This window comes from Xyrauchen texanus, chromosome 41, assembly GCF_025860055.1.
Source record: "Xyrauchen texanus isolate HMW12.3.18 chromosome 41, RBS_HiC_50CHRs, whole genome shotgun sequence".
In the NCBI taxonomy this organism is placed as follows: Eukaryota; Metazoa; Chordata; class Actinopteri; order Cypriniformes; family Catostomidae; genus Xyrauchen; species Xyrauchen texanus.
The window spans coordinates 22,032,765-22,054,649 of NC_068316.1; the positions used below are offsets into that span (position 1 = coordinate 22,032,765).

Genomic DNA, 21,885 nt, shown 5'->3' on the forward strand with positions numbered 1-21,885 from the left:
TGGCCAACTCCCTGGTCAGTACCCTGACAACTGAAGTAGGGATTGAGATGCATCCACAATGATCTGTCTGAAATTTTTCTGCTGAGGTTAGCTAATCATAATTTACAATTACATAGAGGGAATGTACATATAGGTCTTAAAAGTTACATAAAAAAAAAACTACCCCTTTAATTCTAAGGTTCCCAAATAGTGAAACATTATCATGCACTACCGAATTACGATTTGTTTTAACGCAAGAAACCTTGATTAACATTATAAGAGGAACCTTTCGGGAAAGAAAATTAAGGGGAAAAACACTTAAGGAAATTCTTCCTCTCTTGAAGGGTACTTTCACATGCTAACAAGCATTTCAATGTATAATGATTAGAATCACCTCACTAAAACCCTCTCGTCAACTGCAGAATTTGACCCACAGCTAAAACTACCAATCCTCTGAAAACGAACAAAAAGAAAAAGAAGAATTCATTCATTTTATCCCTCCTGGACTGACAACTTTCAATATAAAAAGGACAGAATAAATAGGCAATTTAATTTCTTGACACTATATATGAGCAACTTCAAAAGTCAAAGCTCTTATACAGTAGGTACATGTAATAACGGACATCAAAAACATAATCAAAGAAATGTACACTTGACATCTATAAAGCCACAAACTAATCAGGCAGATGGAATACTATTGCCTTAGATCTTCAAATAAAACAATTGATGGGAGTGTGTCTAATCTAGATCAGAGAAGGTCATTAGTTCATATAGCAGCGGCCAGTAAAACAGTGCCCTTGGGTAAAGGACTCAGCGATGCATTCATGGCGGATATATCCGGCAAAGTAGATCATATATAATATGCGTTTGGCTGATTATATAAGCATGTCTGCTGGATGACAGGATATGATTATGGCCAGCAGAATAAAGAGAGGCTTCTGAATTAATTTAAACTGCACGGTGACCCATAACCAAACACAACCACAAGACAGGGAGAAAGGAAGAAAGAAAGTAATTAAGAGAGATGGATGAGTCATTTTAAGGTATTTCTGGATGTCTTTTAATAGCACAGTGGGGAACCCTCATCTTTTAAGATGTCAGATACACATTAATGTATCCATTACCACAAACCATTAATGCACACAAAAAGCATTAACACAAATGTGTTATTAATGCTAATGATAATGAAGTACAAGCCATTGTTAGTATTTATAAGATAATTTCTTGTGGTTATCTTAAATGACTAAGTTCAGGCATGGAAATCTTAAAGGAGCAAGCTGATAGGTTTTTTGAACTTGTTATCTGTTAGCCAGTCAGCTGGCATGGTGTAAAGAGATATTTCCTTGACATGTAATCGGATAGCCATTCAACTTGTGTAATTTAAATTGAATTTAAATTTGCTCAGTTTACAAGTAAGCCGGTTTCACTGCAAGAGTTTTCTCTCTGAAAATGCTATTTGCTCAGGTGGTTGCTGGGGCTTTTTCTTCTAATATCGTGCATGATAAGGTCTGCTTTTGGCCATGACACATGGAAGTGTGTCTTTATCATGGTAAGCCTTAGGTAAATCGGTCATTGGCACACATCACTATCTTAGGTCATTAGATTAAATAAATCCACACATAGCTAGGCTAAGTCACTAGTTTAATAGGCTGTAGGCTTTCCTGGTCCAGGTACACATTATGAGTCAGGTCACTAGCCATTTAAGCCATTCAGCCAAGCAAGCCTAGACAAACGTAGCTAGCATGCACTCGGTGCACATGGCTCTTCGGAGCAGCAGCAGTACACAAGCCTTGGTGGTAGATCTGCTTGTTTGGGAGGGTTTTATTTCAGTCTAATTGTGCAGCAGCATGTCATGCATTCTTGATGCAGCATGTCTTGATGTTTTCTAATTGTGCAGCAGCAGCAGAAGCATAATCATATGCCTAACACAGCATATCTGTGTATGCTCTGGCAGTAGCAAGTTGCCATACTTGCTCTGCAGCAGCGTAGAAGATCTAGTCCACCAAGACCAATACCCTATCAATATGTCATACCCAGATTAACATGCTAAATCTTTTTAAGAGTTGTCATAACTGAAATATATCTAAGAAAGGAATTAACACATACAAACACTCAAACAACAATTTAGCTTGCACTCAGACACACACAAAGATAATATATGTACAACATGCTCATGATAACACATTAGTTCATGGTTCGCATTGAAATGCATTCTGGCAAAAACAATTAGCTGTAAAGCAAACAGTGACTGCCTGCCAACACAACATGACAAACAGAGACATTAAAACTGTGAAGACAACTGTCCAAGCAAATCACTTTGGATTCCAGATTTGTTTTATTTACTAAGGCAGACATCAAGTAACAAATATTAGTTCTATCAGTGGACCCATGGCCCTGAGTTAGTGCACATGCATGCATGTGTGATTAGTCTTGAAGTTAGCACATTGTATGTGATGCAAATTCAAATATGGCTAATGTCCAGGCTCTGTGACAGGAGGTTGACTATTTTTTCTGCTAAAATTTGTAGTACTTAACACAGCATCACAAATTGCAAGTTTATTGCAAGTGGCGCTGAAATACGACGCAAACAAATCTACATAGATAGACATTTTAAATCACCCAGATAGAGTGCATCCTTTGAGAGATGAATATCCAAATGGTTAATATATGGAAACAGGCCTAAATATACAGAAAAGATGCCAAATATATGGAAATAAAACAAACAATATATTCTGAAGCCACTTGTTTTACAGTATAGTCTGATCAACTCAAATTGTCTGCCACAATAATGTAATATTGTGTATAGTCTATTTTAAGAATCTTAATTATTATATTTATTAAACATTGCATTTATAATGATTTAAATTGTATTAAATTATCTTTATTGGGGTCTCCCTCAGCACTATTGATATGCAATTAATTAAGATAAATTAAATTAATTAATTGTCATATCACTTTTTTACTAATTAGCTTACAAATTTTAATCAACTGACAGCCATAGTATGTACATAATTTATGATGTTTACATCGCAAAGCCAATTAAAATAATAATTAAGTGATGTACAGCAGGGGTCCGCAGCCTTTCTGGCATGAAATGCTATTTTTAATTTTCCCCTCAGTGTGCCATCACTGTGCCATACACCATTTCAAAAAAAGATAGATAGATAGACAGACAGACAGACAGACAGACAGGCAGGCAGGCAGGCAGATAGATGATAGATAGATAGATAGATAGATAGATAGATAGATAGATAGATAGATAGATAGATAGATAGATAGATAGATAGATAGATAGATAGATAGATAGATAGATAGATAGATTTGAGGGTCACCCTCTTATGTGTGTAGAACGTTAAGGACTGTGTAGCCTATGGGAGGTTGATAATCTCAAAGGCAACTAAGTATTAACACCAAGTAGGCTATTGTTCTGAAATCAAAAAGCAACTCAGCAGTGGTCATGCGAAAGGTTTTTTTTGACAAGCACATTTACGTCACACTTGTTTGGAGTTCCATTCAGTTCATAACTAAATAAAACATGATGCACAAATTTGACTAGGATTACTGCATGAGGAAGATTTGGTATGTAGGTGCGAGGGACCATAACATGCTGAAGGACATGTCGAGGGACTTTTAAGTTCTTCATGAAACACACTGTCCTTCTATCGCTCATGTGCTTGTGATTATTGCGTGCCAATGGTGGACTAAACAATAATTTGCAGACCCATAGTTGAAGACCCTTGGTCTATGATTTCTGAATGTCTGAACTGTGCCCCAGTGGCTGAAGCTGGAACTACCTGATTAATGATTGATGAAATGGCAATGTGGGTTTTTGAATCATACTAAGGGCAATACAAAAAATTACAAATTTCAAAAAGCCTAAAAGCTTTTTCTGAAAACGGTCACTTCATCAAGAAACTTGATGAAACTACAGTCTCGCATACTGTACACAGATATTGGGAGTGTACGCAAGGAGAGGTTCAAGTAAGGAGACATATAATTAAATTTTCATTGAACACATTTTTCCAGATGCCTTACTCTCTGTCTACTCACATTAAAGAGCATTTAAAAGCTGCAATGTTCCCTTCAGACTCATCCTATCAGACTCAACCATAGGATGTTTTATGACTGCCCTCTGTCCTGAGTGAGTGTAAATGGGCTAAAAAAAAACACTAATCTAATGTGTTGAAGTTGAATTATTCTGTAGGTTTCAACATTATTTTGCTTGCCTGTGCAAAAGTTGCCACCACGACGCAAGGGTTGCGATGGTTTGCTTTCTGACCCAACACAAAGAGCCCATGCTCAAGTCTTTATGATATTCTGGTCTGTAGACTGAGGTCCTTCCTTAAATGTAAGTCTAAGGGATTTTTTGCAAAAACTGTATGTCTTGCACTTGCAAACAAACAGGCATTTCAAAGGTTACATTTGACACAGAATGCAAAGGGAAAATGTTGTAGTTTAATTTCACAGATGGATGTGCAGGCTATGCTGACAGACAATTTACATAGAAGCTTTCTAGATGTTTCATCTTCAGGCCTGGCTTTAAACAGATTTTCTTGTATGTATATATTATACATTGAGGAGAAGTCCTCAATATATTACACCCCCAGACCCCATCTGCACACGCACACAACATTATTTCACAATCAGTGCACTGAGCCATCAAAACCCTCAAGTTGGTTTTGACACAAACATAAACATTTACTATCATGCATTCGGCAGATGCTTTAATCCAAAAGCATTAAAAGGATGCTTTTTATCAGTGCATGTGTGCTCCTAGGGATTCAAACCAATGACCTTGGTGTTACTAATGGTGTTACCGGTTGAGCTAATGGAACACTGTACATACGCAAACACTCGCATACACGCATTGTTCTGATAAAAAAGATGCATACAGTACATTGTTGTGATGTGTTACTGAATGTGTTAATGGATTAAGTATAAGTGTAAGTGGAGGTGTGTGACTGTAACATCTGAGTCAGCAACACACACACACACACACACACACACACACACACACACACACACACACACACACACACACACACACACACACACACACACACACACACACACACACACACACACATACATACACACACACACTTAAAGCTAAAGGAACTAGTTGGGTTAATTAAATTCTAATAAAAAAACATCTGTGGCTTGCCATCTATTACCACAGATATCATTTTGACTTTGAGTTTTAAAAGAGAGTACAGCTACACACTTAAAATGGTAGTCTTTACTCACTGTATTAGAATAAATGTCAAGATTTTAGCAAAAATAATATGTTAGATTTTAATTAGTTTCTCACCTATCCTTATAGTATGCCTTCAGAACAAGGCATGAGTCACATGGAGTAATTTATTAGACTTCTGAATTATAATTTTGCCCCAGTCCTAATGCCCCAGTATAGTGACAACAACTATGTTTATTATTATTAAACTGTAACATTTTTATGTATTATTTCCTTTACCTATATGTGGCAAGCTATACAAGCCTTTATTTGGGTGGAAGCTTTTATTTTGGCAGTACACTGCTGGTGACATTTGCAGAAAAATGCTCTCATCCAATCTTTTGTCCACCATCAGTGTTATGATGGTACTTTAGATTTGAATAGAAACTTTAAGTAGCCAAACATATTTGGAATTACACAAATGTGCAATCAGTGAATCCAGAGTGCTGTTAATTTAACACACTCAAATATAAAACTAGAGAACAGAGCTTCAGATTTTATTTTTTTTTTATATATTTTTTATACAATTTGAGCTGAAATTTGGACCAGTGAAACTACTCATGGCACATTGACATGTAATCTGTAAAATAAAATACATTTACATAATCTCTCTTTGTTTAACATTAAAATTGCCTCAGTTGCTTGCAGGTAAACCAGAATATCTGCAGCACGCTTAGATCATTTTCTTAGATAAAGTTATTTTTTTCTTTGTCTTTTGAGAGAAAAATCTAAATAATTTTCTGTGGTAATCAACAGCATGTCACAGATGCTGCTGATACAGCTTAACTTGTTTGGGACCCATAACATTCCTTTAATTAAAAACCCAATAAATATGCCATTAAAAGATCTAATGGCCAATAAACATGCCATTAAAAGCTCTTTACAAAACAATTCAAATATTTCCTTATATTATATTTCCCTATCACAGACACATGAGGTAATTATCATAACAGCAAATATTTTTTTTCATAGAAATTTAGATGTGAATCACTTCTCTCTCAAAAGCCCGTCTGATTGCCTAACCTCATTCATTTCAAGAAACACGTAATTTCATTCCACATTAGCATAATCAATTTTGAGCGCGTTAGCCTGGGCTACATCTTCCGAAATACTGCTTAGCAAGACACAGGGGAAATCATAATTTGCTGAAATGCAAGATGATATCAAGTAATATGAAATTCACAAGTCAGATTTTTTCACAGAGGAAACATGAAAGGAATATCTCCGAGAATTTTTTCTGGTGGAGAATCCACCTCGGGTACAGAGTGAGCATACACGGAAGAGAGATGTGAATAACGAGAGACCGCAAATGACAGAATGTGTGAGAAATACAGGGAAGAGAAACAGCAAAAGGAAACATTTTTCTGATTGATTCATATGGTGCTGCACACCACTGTTCCACTAAGAAGGCACCCATGTGCTTTCTTAATACACACCTTTAGTTCTGGATCTACTGTCACATGACATGGCCCATAAAAATGATAAATGAACAATATATGCTGTCAACATTTTCAACATCTCTATACATTATTTCCTTATTCCCCTCTTCTTCTATCTTTCCCTCTCCTTGACACTTACAAATACACATACACAGTCACACACATTCAAATCTCCAGGCTGCTGGGCACATATTCAGCAGCTGTAAAGGCGGCTTTTATGAAATCAAACAGGGCTGAAAATGTGCTTTACTCAAACATCTACTACGATTGCTAAAAGAAACACAGGTAAATCATGATAGTATTCACACACACACACACACACACACACACACACACACACACACACACACACACACACACACACACACACACACACACACACACGTAGTGTTTCCATGTTTTATGAGGACGTTCCATAGACATAATGGTTTTTATACTGTACAAACTTTATATTCTATCCCCTAAACCTAACCCTACCCCTAAACCTAACCCTCACAGAAAACTTTCTGCATTTTTACATTTTTAAAAAACATAATTTAGTATGATTTATAAGCTGTTTTCCTCATGGGGACTGACAACATGTCCCCACAAGGTCAAAAATTTCGGGTTTTACTATCCTTATGGGGACATTTGGTCCCCACAAAGTGATAAATACACGCTCTCTCACACACACACACACACACACACACACACACACACACACACACACACACACACACACACACGTTGTGTTTCCATGTTTTATGGGGACTTTCCATAGACATAATGGTTTTTATACTGTACAAACTTTATATTCTATCCCCTAAACCTAACCCTACCCCTAAACCTAACCCTCACAGAAAACTTTCTGCATTTTTATCTTTTCAAAAAACATAATTTAGTATGATTTATAAGCTGTTTTCCTCATGGGGACCGACAAAATGTCCCCACAAGGTCAAAAATTTCGGGTTTTACTATCCTTATGGGGACATTTGGTCCCCACAAAGTGATAAATACACACACACACACACACACACACACACACACACACACACACACACACACACACACACACACACACACACACACACACACAGTCACATTTCTATGAGGCTGGGCACATATTCAGCAATCTTTTCACAGACGCACATACAAAAATCTATTCCCTGTAGCTTTCATTCACTTCATTCATTTCAAAACATTAAAATTCTATACTCTCTAACTATACTCTCATTCTTCCCTTCTCTGACTATACTACCTAGAATTTCACCATCTACTTTGATTTTTTACACCCTTTATTACATTACCTGACTATATCCCCCATTGATGATCCTGGCTTTTGTGTATGCATCTCTCCCCATTCAAGATCTTAGTGAAACTTCATTCATACCTTTGTCTTTGTGTGTGTTTTAAACAGGAATCCTGGATTCACCTCTGTGTGTAAATCTCATACACTCTCTTTATATATATATATATATATATGAATGAGTTAGTATGTTTTGTGTGTGTGTGTGTGTGTGTGTGTGTGTGTGTGTATGTGTACTGGATGTTAGATTCCCAAAGGAATGTAAATCATGAAAATCTGAAAAAACAAATACTTCCTTTAAGGGTTAGGTTTAGGGTTAGGGAATAGAAATTATCATTACCTCAATATAAAAACAACAGAAGTCAATGGAAAGTCCCCACCATGATGAGAAAACAAACATGTGTGTATGTGTGTTCCTGTGTACCAGCAGGTGTACAGTATCTCTGTCTTGCTCTAATTGCACAACACATGCATTTACCACCTCCTCTGACAGGTAATACAGACATACCCCTTCCATCTAGATGTATATGTGTACATGTGTATGCACACATTCATGTATGTATGCGTGACACTGACCTACTCTTCTGGCAGGCGGCACAGATGTAGCCCCTCTCACTCCGGTTGTAGGTGCAGCAGGATTTGCAGACGTTATAGTGGCAGTCCAGACACAGGCGTTTGGGGTTCAGAAAGAAGGTGAACGGAGAACAGCAACGGATGCAGCAGTGCTCGTTGAACTTGTGCTGCTTGGACAGAAGCAAACAGCGACTGTCCTCCTCCTCCAATTCCTGCTTCATTTCACTACAGAGCGAGAGAGAGAGAGAGAGAGAGAGAGAGAGAGAGAGGTGGGGTGGGAGGGGTTGGGAGAGAGCAAATGAGAGAGGGAGTGGGATGGGTTAAAGAGAGAGGAGGGGAGAGAGAGAAGGTGAGTGGGTGCATCTGAAGGAGAGGTTGAAAGCACACAGCCATGCAGAATAATTGGAGATGCTGTGAAAAATAAAAAATTAAAAGTAAGAATAATTTATAGTGTAACAAAGAGTGTACTGTAGGTCTCAAGGACTTAGATTTAAATTTACAACTATATTCAGAAATATATGATTGGTATATATATATATATATATATATATATATATATATATATATATATATATATATACATAAAGTATTTATAATGAACATGTGAATAAACTCTAGAATGTTTATATATAACATATAAATACTATATTATGCCAGTATACTATTGATCCCTAATAAATCAATTAAAGATAATGAAGCAGACATGAGCCGTAATATTTAAGCCATCTGGATAAGAAGAGATTAAGAGAGTTTATGCAACACATGCATTCATTTGGAAGCATAAACTTCACTTCAGTAGAGATTCATAAGAGTTCAGACTTGAATTGTATCATTCCTAAAGTAGTGACTTGGTCTAAATAAGAGAGACAACTCAATAGTCTGGAGTTGGGCAGAGTGATGGGATGATGTATTCGGATATCAACGAAATCTGACAAATATCCCGATACCGATTGCAATAATAATTGACAGGCAATGATAAACAATACAAGAAATTTAAGGATTTGAATGTATAATTAAAACAGTTTTAAAGCACATATAATAATGAGTTTATATCTCTTCATCTGCCCATATATAAAAGAAATACATTAACTCCTATTTATACAATTAACAGAAACCCCATGTATATGTAAACGTATTTACATTAGAAAACAACAACCACCATAAAATTAGCCTTATATGGCAGCAGTCTACGCAGAAGTGAGCAGAGCATTTGATTTAAAAGTATAGTGTGTCATTTTTTTATGGTAAAGTTCTTTGACGGTTTGTGCAGAAACAACTATAATAGGGTAATTCTGTGTCAACTCAACCAGATGTCCCAGGCTCAAAACTTGAGTAAAAAAGAATTATCAAAGCCAAAATATTAAAATGCCATGGCCCATAGATCAACATTTTACACATTTTCAGTGCTTGAAAACCACATGTGGGTCACATAGTATAAAGACACTTTTCTTGTCCAACAAATCAAAGGTCTGAAGTACAAATTCTTAAATGATAAAAGTACCTTAATATTAGGAGCATTTTTGAAACATTGCAATTTTCTTTCATGCTACTAGTGCAGAAATTGCACACTGAAACTTAAGTAAGCTTGAATGGAGCAGTGAGTTTGAAAAGGTCCCTCCATCACTGAGGGGATGAACATTTTTGGACTTTCTTGTTCCCTTCTGCCAGCAATGTAAAGTAAGACATCATCGATGCTGCTTGTGGTGATTTGCTGTGTACCATAGTTTGTGGTGTGTTCAACACTCTTGAATCACCGGTACATCTGGTGCCATCATTGATGTGTTCTAGCTGCATGGTAAGAACAATCAATGACAGCTGCATTCTTGCTCACCATCTGCACCCATTCAAGTACATAATTTAACCAGATGGCAATGGGCTGTTTCGGCAGGACAACATTTATCAAAATTCAGAAGCCTATATTGGTCCCAGTGTTTCCCATAGATGTGCAAAAATCTATTGGACACAGTTTGAGCTAAATTCAACAGTAGTACCAGCATGGAGCAAAGAACTACCAATATCAATGCACTTGTGCTGTCCATGGTGCTGAAAAACATTAGCTATAACAAATATGCAGCTTAGTTGGCTTCAGTGGTAATCATGTTTAAAGGCACACACAAATGCTTCTAGGATCATCTCTCTATCGTTAGCCACACCAGTGGCCCTATATATGAGCACAGTAGCAATCTGATTTCATACACCTGAATAATGTAATTCTGTAGTACTTTAAGCCTAATTCATGTCTCCAAGGCAAACAGGTTTCCACTGATATTAACGTCTGCTTATTTCCAACATCTATCTATGGAAAATGTATGACTCCAGACATTGAATTGCATGCCAAACTTTGAAATGACTAATATGGAATTATATTCATATTCAAACAGTCTCTTTCTCTTTCCATTTCTTTCTCTCTCACACACTAACATACGAACACACTCACAAATATAGCACACCCAGAGCAGTCTATATTGATAATGAAAAACTGTCAGCTCTGTGTCAGTGTGGTTATTCTTCACCGAAAACTAAATTAGGTAATAAAAAATAGCTTAGGGGAAAGGAGAGCTAGACAAAATTATAAAATGGGAAGAGGAAGTAAATAATGAATGTGTAAATATAATTCAGTGTCGCCTAAAACCTGTGAGCCAAAGCAGACAATCATTTCAACAAAATCAGCCAGTGTCAAAATTACTGAGTTGCCTCTAGGAGTGTGAAAACACTACATAAGGGTATTGTTTTTTAACCCACCACCATTTGACTGAATTCAATTATGCCCCAACTTCACCATTATGTCCCCCCAAACCTGATATGAGAACTGCTGAACAGAGAAAGCTGAAATACACATCTTTTCATTGTAATTCAGCAAAGTGTCTGTATTGGAATTCATTATGCTAGATCTGCATTCAGGATAAGAGAGTTGTTTGAGATATTGATCTGTTTTTACTAGAGCACTGGGTTATAACGCACAATGTTTTTAGCTGAATCCATATCAAAAGGATTACAACAAAGAACTTGTTATTTACACAATGGGCTATTAAAGATTAACTGGGACATTAAATGAACACAAATGATTGCATTGATAAAGATAATAAGCATGATTAGCAAAATTACACAGATTAATATAAACATTTTACAATGTAGATGCATTTTATAACATCAACACAATGTGATTAAGCATGTTTTTTATTAAATCTATTTAATATTTTAATTAATTTACAAATATTTTAAATACTTTTAAAAATACTTTTAATGTATAATTTGTCATTTTATAAAAAAATTATTTCAAGGTTTTATTACATTTTAATTTTATTATAAAAATGCTAAATAGGACAGAGTGAGAGAGATAAAAAAATACTGTCTGTTTGTTTTGTGGTCTGTTTTACATTAAGTTATACAATACCCTTCAATTATAATGACCAGGGCACCACACCATACACGCATAATTTCCCCTCTGTAATTCACTTCCTCTTTAACTGGTCATAATGAAGGACCAGTTAACATATCATAGCCCTGATTGTACTGCAGACATTGATCACCTCAATGAACACATCTGCCCATTCATCTCTTCTTGCAATTGACATTCAATCAATTACAACATAAAAGGAGTGCCGTATACAGTTAAATTGACAAGTACATCTCATGAAGCACAAAGAATATTGATTTATTTCCTTATTATCTAATGGTCCTGTCCCCTTCTCACAGGTATGAGTAGTAAAGTGTTCTATACAGTAGGTGCTTATTCATTAGACATGGATCTCTTTAAATTCAGAAGAAAAGACTCAAAATCTGCAATATTCACACACAGGAAACAATTCTGTATTTCACATATTAATACCAAAGCATTGGCACTCCTGGGTGAATGTGATGAATAAATGTTCAAATCATATTTCATCAGGAAATTATCGACTGAAGGGAAGATAGTGCATCTCTTGGTCCCTAAACAGTGGACACGTTTACATGCACTTAAGACAATGGTTTAATCCAGAGTTTATGCAGAAAGCGGCTTTCCGAAATGTCATGTAAAAGAGAACGGCGATTTCCTAGGCCTTTTAAGGGATAAAGAAAAAGCGGTTTAACACACTGTTACGTTCCTGTTCGTCTGCCCTGTGTTCTCTGTCACACTATCACGTTTATGTCACGCATTTGGATCCGCACCTCTCGTCTGTCTTGTCCTGTTTCCACACCAGTTATAACAGAACGATCGACCCAAGAATGGATCCAGCGGTCCAACAGGCCAACTATCGGCTGCTTTGTCTAAAGCAAGGGGACCGACCGGCGTTGAACCACATAGGCGACTTCCTCAAGCTGGCTAGCGTCTCCGACTTCCCGGACTCTGCCCTGGTGGTCTACTTCAGGGGCAACCTGAACACCTCGTTGAGGGAGCGGTTGCCACCGGCTACGCACGAGTGGACTCTTTGCAGCTTCGTGGAGATGACTTTGCGGGTCTGCGTCTCGCCGTTAACTGTGGGCGTTGCTGAGAAGGACTCTACCTTGCCATCCACAAAGGAGTCCCTTCGACCACCTCCGGCGGCCCCAGTAACACCAGCCCCACCTGTCTGCGAACCGACCCTCACGCCAGTCACCTACCACGAGCCAGCGCGGCCCACTTCGTCAGCCCGGAGGAGGGAGAGAAGACGGGCTTCCGCCTCCCGGCCCGCGCCAGCCCCGGTCTGCGAGCCAAAGCCCATGTCACTGTGAGCGAGCCTGAGTCCTCGTCAGCCACGGTGAGCAAGCCAGAGCCCACGCATGTCACGGTGAGCGAGCCAGAGCCCACGCATGTCACGGTGAGCGAGCTAAAGCCCACGCATGTCACTGTGAGCGAGCCTGAGTCCTCGTCAGCCACGGTGAGCGAGCTAGAGCCCACGCATGTCACTGTGAGCGAGCCTGAGTCCTCGGCCGTCCCCGAGCCAGCGCCAGTAGCCTCAGACGTCAGCGAGCCAGAGCCGGTAGCCTCAAACGTCAATGTGCCAGTGCCTGTAGCCTCAGACGTCAGTGAGCCAGAGCCGTTAGCCTCAAACGTCAATGAGCCAGAGCCTGTAGCCTCAGATGTCCCTAAGCCAGCGCCTGTAGCCTCGACCGTCCCTGAGCCAGCGCCTGTAGCCTCGACCGTCCCTGAGCCAGCGCCTGTAGCCTCGACCGTCTCTGAGCCAGCGCCTGTAGCCTCGACCGTCCCTGAGCCAGCGCCAGTAGCCTCGACCATCCAAGAGCCAGCGCCAGTAGCCATGACCGTCCAAGAGCCAGCGCCAGTGGTCGTGCCCGTCCTAGAGCCAGCGCCTCCCAAGTCTCTCGAGTCTTCTAGGGCTCCTCCTCCCGAGCTTTCCAGAGCTCCGCCTTCCGAGTTTCACGAGCTTTCCAGAGCTCCGCCTTCCGAGTTTCCCGAGCTTTCCAGAGCTCCGCCTTCCGAGCTTTCCAGAGCTCCGCCTTCCGAGCTTTCCAGAGCTCCGCCTTCCGAGCATCCTGAGCTGTCCAGAGCCCCGCCCTCCGAGTCTTCCAGGGCTCCGCCTCTCAAGCCTCTCGAGCCTTCCAGGGCTCCACCTCTCAAGCCTCTCGAGCCTTCCAGGGCTCCGCCTCTCAAGCCTCTCGAGCCTTCCAGGGCTCCGCCTCTCAAGCCAGTCGAGCCTGCCAGGGCTCCGCCTCTCGAGTCTTCCAGGGCTCCTCCTCCTGAGCCTTCCAGGGCTCCGCCTATCAAGTCTCTCGAGCCTGCCAGGACTCCGCCCCTCAAGCCTTCCAGGGCTCCGCCCCTTGAGCCTCCTTCGGCTCCGCCTCCTAGGCCTTCCTCGGCTCCACCTCCAGAGTCTTCCAGGCCTCCGCCTCTAAAGCCTCCTACGGCGCCACCTTCCTCGGCTCCACCTCCTGAGCCTCCCTCGGCTCCGCCTCCAGAGCCTTCTAGGGCCCCGCCTCTGAAACCTCCTACGGCGCCACCTCCCTCGGCTCCGCCTCCAGAGCTTCTTAAGCCTCCTACAGCTCTGCCTCCCGAGCCTCCTACGGCTCTGCCCCCAGAGACTCCAGAGCCTTCCAGGTCTCCACTCCTAAAGCCTCCTACGGCGCCGCCTACCTCGGCTCTGCCTCCTGAGCCTCCTTCAGCTCCGCCTCCTGAGGCCCCAGAGCCTCCCTCAGCTCCGCCTCCTGAGCCTCCAGAGCCTCCCTCAGCTTCATCTCCAGAGCCCCTTGCAGCTCTGCCCCCAGGGTTTCCTGCGGCCTTGCCTGCGCCTCCTTCGGCGCCACCACCCAAGTCTTCGACTGCTCCGTCTCAGAAGTCCTCCTTGGTTCCGCCAGCTCCCCTAGTGGCCACTCTTCCCCCCAGGCCCCTTGAACCAGTCCTAGCCCTATGGCCACCTCCTAGGTCACCTAAGCCTGTCCCTGTCCTGGAGCCACACCCCAGGTCCCCTGAACTGGCCCCTGTTCTGCGGCAATCTCCCAGACCTCCTAGACCAGTCCCTGTCCTGAGGCCGCCTCCCAGGCCCCCTGGACCTGCCCCCGTCCGATGGCCACCTCCCAGGCCCCCTAGACCTGTCCCTGTCTTGTGGGCACCTCCCAGGCCTCCTCGAACTGTCCCTGTCCTGTGGCCACCTCCCGGGTCCCCTGAACCGGCCCTTGCCTTATGGCCAGCCCCCGGGCCATCTGAACCTGTCCTTTTGTGCCCCCATGGACTGCCTGATTGCCCCTTGTGCCCCAGTAGACTGCCTATTTGCCCCTTGTGCCCCCATGGACTGCCTAATTGCCCCTTGTGCCCCCGTGGCCTGTGTCATTTCCTGTTGTGCCCCCGTGGTCTGTCACCATGTCCCTTGTGCCTTCTTGGTCTGTCTCTGTGCCCCTTGTACTCCCTTTTCTCTGTCTGTGTTCCCCCGGGTCTACCCCCTCACTCCTTGGATCTTTTGTTTTTGTTCTTCTGTGTGGGTTTTGCTTTAGGACCGTCTGGAATCCGGTCCTTTTAGGGGGGGTTCTGTTACGTTCCTGTTCTTCTGCCCTGTGATCTCTGTCACACTATCACGTTTATGTCACGTTTCCTTGTCTGTTCCGTGTTTTCCGTTTCACCCGTCACCATTCACGCTCCATGTCGTGTTTTCCTTGTTGTTCGCCCCGCGTTTCACTGTCTTTGTCCAAACTACATTTCCCACAATTCCCGGCCTCCGTCACTGCCTACACTCATCAGTGTTTTCACCTGTGTCTTGTTCAGTCTCCACTTTGTCTGTGTATTTAAACCCCAGTTCTTTGTTCAGTCCCTGACGATCGTTGTTTGTATGTTTATGACGTTTCATGTCGGTGCCTGTTTCTACTCGTGTTATTCGTGTTCCCTCGTGGTTACCCTGTTCCCTGTCGGTACCGTCCGAGGTTACCCTGCTGTTCGCGGATGTTCATTTCTTTAATGTTGTCAGCCTGGTCCGTGTTCCCTACCCGAGTTCTTAGTTATGTTTGAGTTTTGTTTCATCGTGTTTAATCTGTTTCGTGCTGTTTAGTTTCCCGTTTTCCCATCGTGGATTTTCCTTTGTGTTTACATTTTGTTTCTTCTGTGTCAACCTTAATAAAACCGCATTTGGATCCGCACCTCTCGTCTGTCTTGTCCTGTTTCCACACCAGTTATAACACACACCTAGGTTTCTCCAAGAGAAAGCTGCTTAGGTGGCCATGTAAACACGGAATTCTTACAGGTTTTTGAGGAGTGTGCATGTATGTGGAACAGACCGGAGAACAAAAGTCATAGGACGGGGCCCAAAAACAAGTCAATAAAACATTTGTGGAAGTACAGAGGGAAAAGAACATACACATTAACATATAAACTATACACATTTATAAACACCACTGTAAAATATTGACAGTCCCTCAAGTAGTTGATATGCACTCGCACATTGATGGAATCCCGGAGTTTCACTTAAAGGGAACCCCACTATTGAAGCACAATTCCGCTGCAGGTTGTGATAGAAAGGTAAGGAAGAAAACACAGCAATAACCCTGGAATATCTGGAAATAAAGTGAAGCAACAGCCGGTGCCAGCCAAACATCCTTGAACATGACGTGGGATGCTGGCTCATCGACCATGAAGGGGGACCCTGGCTCACATAGCAGCCATGACGGGGGACCCTGGCTCATTATCCGCCTCCCCCACAGTGAAAGTTGAACCACATATCCACATGGCAAAGTCGATATATCAAGCCGGATTGAAAGGACTCCCACTGCCAGGCATTCAGGTGTGCACCGGCTCATTCAAGCCTGCACGAAAAAAGTGTTTGAGGGAGATCTCATCGAAGCCCACTTCGTCTGCCAGGATGCAGAAATCCTCCACCTAGTCCTATATAGAACGTTTTCCCTGACGTAGACATATTAGTAGATCTGCTTGGTTCATTTTGGTGGGTCAAGTATTCTGTAACAATGTGCTGGCACTGGCAATGACGAAGACGATGACGTGAAGATGAAGAACCCAAGTGCAGTTTTTTGAAATACGTGAAATTCAAAACTCTAACTATAGACATGAACTAAACTAAACATAAACATGAACAATTAACATGAACATAAACTTGACTTAACTAGACTAGCAAACAAGGTTACATCAACAATACTTGACAATAGACAATGGCAAACATGAGGGCTTAAATACACAGACATTGGGTAAAACAATAACAAGAAAACCAATAAACAGACAGAACTATATACAAGATAACAAGAATAATAACCTTAATTCAATTAAATTCAATTCAATTTTATTTGTATAGCGCCTTTCACAACACACATCGTTTCAAAGCAGCTTTACAGAATATCAGCATTAACAGACGATAAAACTGTAATGTCTATAAAGTCGATTAATCATCATTGTGTAATTTAGATAAAATACATTTTTTAATAGTGTTTAAAAACAATTAAATGATAATTGTATTAATAACCCCAGTGAGCAAGCTGTAGGCGACTGTGTCAAGGAACACAAAACTCCACAAGATGCAGACCAATGGAGAAAAACAACCCCGGGAGAAACCAGACTCACTGTGGGGGCCAGCTCCCCGCTGGCTAACATTATGAATGTAATGTAAATATTAATTATGTATAGGTAAAATCATGGTTTAAAATTATTGAACCAAGTGTTAAGGGTCAGTGATTAAACATCGATTGTGTTTGAACTGTAAGATTAATGACCAAAGTCTTTGAAGTACATCTAGATTAATTGCAGAAGTTCACATAGATGCAATTGTCCTTGTTAATTGGCTGATGAAGGCTTTTGTTGGCAATCGTTAGTCTAACCATTTCATTTCAAGATCGTAGTCCATAAATAGACCGAGGTGATGCAGGTTGGAGTTGGCACCACTTCATCCCCCGAAGTCCGTCATAATAGACTGAAGTGATGTTTGGCTGGCACCGGCTGCATCTAGCCTTCATCATTCTGCGACATGTAGCAGTGGAGTCCAACATGAAGCAGGAATGGTGCTGGATCCAGCTGGTTCTGGTGACCTCAGGATAGGAGTCCCGAGGTTGAGACAGGGAAACAAATAAAAAGATGTAAGCGTAGATGCCATTTAATTTATTGCAGTTAGAGATCATGCTCAATGTTTCTGGTTTCTGGTTCCGGCAGACCCAACTAAAGGGCGGCTGTGGCTCAGGTGGTAGAGCGGGTCGGCTGCCAATTGCAGGGTTGGCGGTTTGAATCCCGGCCCACATGACTCCACATGCCGAAGTGTCCTTGGGCAAGACACTGAACCCCAAGTTGCTCCCAATGGTAGGCTAGCGCCTTGCATGGCAGCTCTGCCGCCATTGGTGTATGAATGTGTGTGTGAATGGGTGATTGGGACACAGTGTAAAGCGCTTTGGTAACCTCTGAGGTTAGAAAAAAGCGCTATATAAGTGCAGACCATTTACCATTTAAAGCAGCCTAATTGTGGGTTGGAGGATAAATTAGGTGTATTCCTGGCTAAATAGATGAGTCTTTAGTCTAGACTTAAACTGAGAGAGTGTCTCGAACAGTGTTTGGGAGACTATTCCATAGTTTAGGAGCCAAATATGAAAAGGATCTTCCTCCTTTAGTGGATTTTGATATTCTAGGAACTATTAATAGGCCAGAATTTTGCGATCTTAATGAATGTGTTGGAATATAGTGTGGTAGAAGATCACTTAAGTACTGCGGATCTAGACCATTCAAAGCTTTGTACGTAGTTAACAGAATTTTAAAATCAATACGGAATTTAACAGGTAGCCAATGTAACGATGATAAAATGGGGCTAATATGATCATATTTCTTGGTTCTCGTCAGCACTCTGGCTGCTGCATTTTGAACCAATTGAAGTTTATTTATTGATCTTGCTGGACATCCTCCCACTAATGCATTACAATAATCTAGTCTTGAGGTCATGAACGCATGAATTAGTTTTTCGGCATCAGCAACCGAGAGCATATGCCTTAATTTAGCAATATTTCTTAGGTGGAAGAATGCTGTTCTACAAACATTTGTAATTTGATTTTCAAAGGACAGATTGGTATCAAATATAACACCTAAGTTCTTCGCTGTTGAAGATGATGTAACAGTACATCCATCTAGAGTCAAATTATATTTTAGTGGCTTATTTTTAGAGTTTTTTGGTCCAATAATTAGAACCTCTGTTTTGTCAGAATTGAGTAGAAGGAAATTTCTGGCCATCCAATCTTTTATTTCATTAATACACTCTGCTAATTTTGAGAATTGTGAAATCTCATCAGGTTTTGAAGAAATATAAAGTTGTGTATCGTCAGCATAGCAGTGGAAACTTATTCCACGATTCCTGATAATATCTCCCAGGGGAAGCATATGCATGGAGAAAAGCAGAGGCCCTAAAACTGATCCCTGTGGCACTCCATATTTTACTTTTGTTTGGTTTGACAATTCCTCATTTACATAGACAAAGTGGTAGCGGTCTGCTAAATATAACCTAAACCATGCTAATGCCACTCCACAAATTCCAACATAATTCTCTAGCCTATTCAAGAGAATGTCGTGATCTATCGTGTCGAATGCAGCACTACGATCTAAAAGCACTAGAAGAGAAATGCAGCCGCGATCAGATGATAAGAGCAAGTCATTTGTAACTCTGATAAGTGCAGTCTCTGTACTGTGATGAGGCCTAAATCCTGATTGAAATTCTTCATATATACTATTTCTCTGTAGAAATGAACATACAGTATTTGGGAGGATACTACCTTTTCTAGTATTTTTGACATAAACGGGAGATTTGAAATCGGTCTATAATTAGCAAGTTCTCCAGGATTAAGTTGTGGCTTCTTAATTAGCGGTTTGATAATTGCCATTTTAAAGTTTCTTGGGACATGTCCTAAGCATAGCGAGGAGTTAATGATATTAAGAAGAGGTTCTGATATTACAGGAGATACCTCTTTTAAGAGCTTAGTTGGTATAGGATCTAACAAACAAGTTGTGGCTTTTGATGTTTCGATAAGTTTTGTTAGCTCTTCATGACCTATGATAGCGAAGGATTGAAGTTGCACATGAGGGAAATTATTCAACACTGTTTTCTGAGGTGCTATGACAGATGATTGCATAATTCCAATTTTATTTCTGATTATTTCAATTTTATCTGTGAAGAAATTCATGAAGTCATTACTCTTGAGCTGTGACGTAATATCTGGTTCGGTTGAGGCTTTATTCCTAACCAATTTAGCCACAGTACTGAATAAACATCTAGGATTGTTGTGGTTATTTTCTATGAGTTACTAAAATATGCTGACCTGGCAGCTTTGAGTGCATGTTTGTAGCTACAGACACTATCCTTCCATGCACCCTGAAATACTTCTAATTTTGTATTTTTCCACATGCGCTCCATTTTCCGAGCTGCTCTCTTGAGAGCATGAGTGTGATCATTGTACCATGGTGCAGGGCTTATTTCTTTAATTTTCTTTAATCAAAGTGGGGCTCTCAACATCAAGGGTGCTAGAGAAGACTGCATTTAAATTTTGTGTTATTTCATCAAGTTCTTCTGGGCTTTGGGGTTTATTGAGTATATGAGATAGATCTGGAAGAGTATTAGTGAAGCTATCTTTAGTGGTCGAAAGAATAGTTCTACCTGAACGATAGCGTGGTGTAGATTGAGTAACATTAGCTGATGGCAGCATGCAAGAGACGAGGTAATGATCCGAGATGTCATCGCTCTGCTGCAGAATTTCTATATTATCAACATCAACTCCATATGAAAGAATTAAATCTAGCGTATGATTATGGCGATGAGTTGGTCCTGTTACATTTTGTCTGACTCCAAGAGAGTTGAGAATATCGATAAATGCTAATCCCAATGTATCATTTTCATTATCTATGTGAATGTTGAAGTCACCAACAATTAAGGCTCTATCTACAGTAACTACAAGATCTGATAAAAAATTAGCAAATTCACTAAGGAAATCTGAATAAGGCCCGGGTGATCTATACACTGTAGCAAGGGTAAAGGACGACAGAAATTTTTTATTTATATTTGTATTTGACGGTTTCACCTTAAGCATTATTAGTTCAAAAGACTTACATTTATATCCTGTCCTCTGAGTAACACCAAAAACTTCACTGTAAATTGTAGCAACACCTCCTCCTCGACCCTTCAGACGAGGCTCATGTTTATAACAATAACCTGGGGAGTAGATTCATTTAAACTAATATATTCATCCGGTTTAAGCCAGGTTTCAGTCAAACAGAGCGCATCCAATCTATGATCTGTAATCATTTCATTGACAATTAGTGCTTTGGTAGAAAGAGATCTAATGTTTAGTAGCCCTATTTTTATATGATGTACATTTTTTATTTGTTTGTTTTGTTCAAGTTTGACCTTAATCAAATTTTTTCTAAATGATTTAGTGAGGGTATTGTGTTTCGTAGTTCGTGGAACAGACACAGTCTCTATGAGATATCTAGGTGATACAGTCTCTATGTGTTGTAGTTTATGTGACCTGTGTGACGTCTCAAGGCAGCTAGCAGACGTTCAGATTAACCAGTTTGTCTGCTTCCTGACCTGGGCCCCATTTAGTCAATTAATATCATTATTAAGTCTATGAGCCAAATTACTAGAGAGGAGAGCGGCACCTTCCCTGGAGGGATGGAGTCCGTCTCGCTTTAGCAGGTCAGGTCTACCCCAAAAACTTTTCCAATTGTCTATAAATCCTATTTTATTCTGCAGACACCACTCAGACATCCAGCCATTCAGTGACACTAATCTACTATAAACCTCGTCACCACGACGAGCAGGGAGGGGACCAGAGCATATTACAGTGTCTGACATCGTTTTTGCAGATTTGCACACCTCTTTAACATTATCTTTAGTGATCTCCGACTGGCGAAGCCGGACATCGTTAGTGCCGACATGGATAACAATTTTAGAAAATCTACATTTAGCATTAGCCAGCACTTGTAAATTTGATTTGATGTCAGACGCTCT

General features: G+C 40.8%; 1 protein-coding gene across 1 annotated transcript in view; it reads right to left on the reverse strand.

Annotated features, from left to right (window-relative positions):
• LOC127634692 (rab effector MyRIP-like) overlaps nt 1-21,885 on the reverse strand; it is a 187,717-nt gene that overhangs the window by 78,022 nt on the left and 87,810 nt on the right. The window contains exon 2 of the mRNA XM_052114338.1: nt 8,513-8,734. Within this exon, the coding sequence (XP_051970298.1) occupies nt 8,513-8,734 (222 nt within the window). The remainder of the gene's footprint in view (nt 1-8,512; nt 8,735-21,885) is intronic.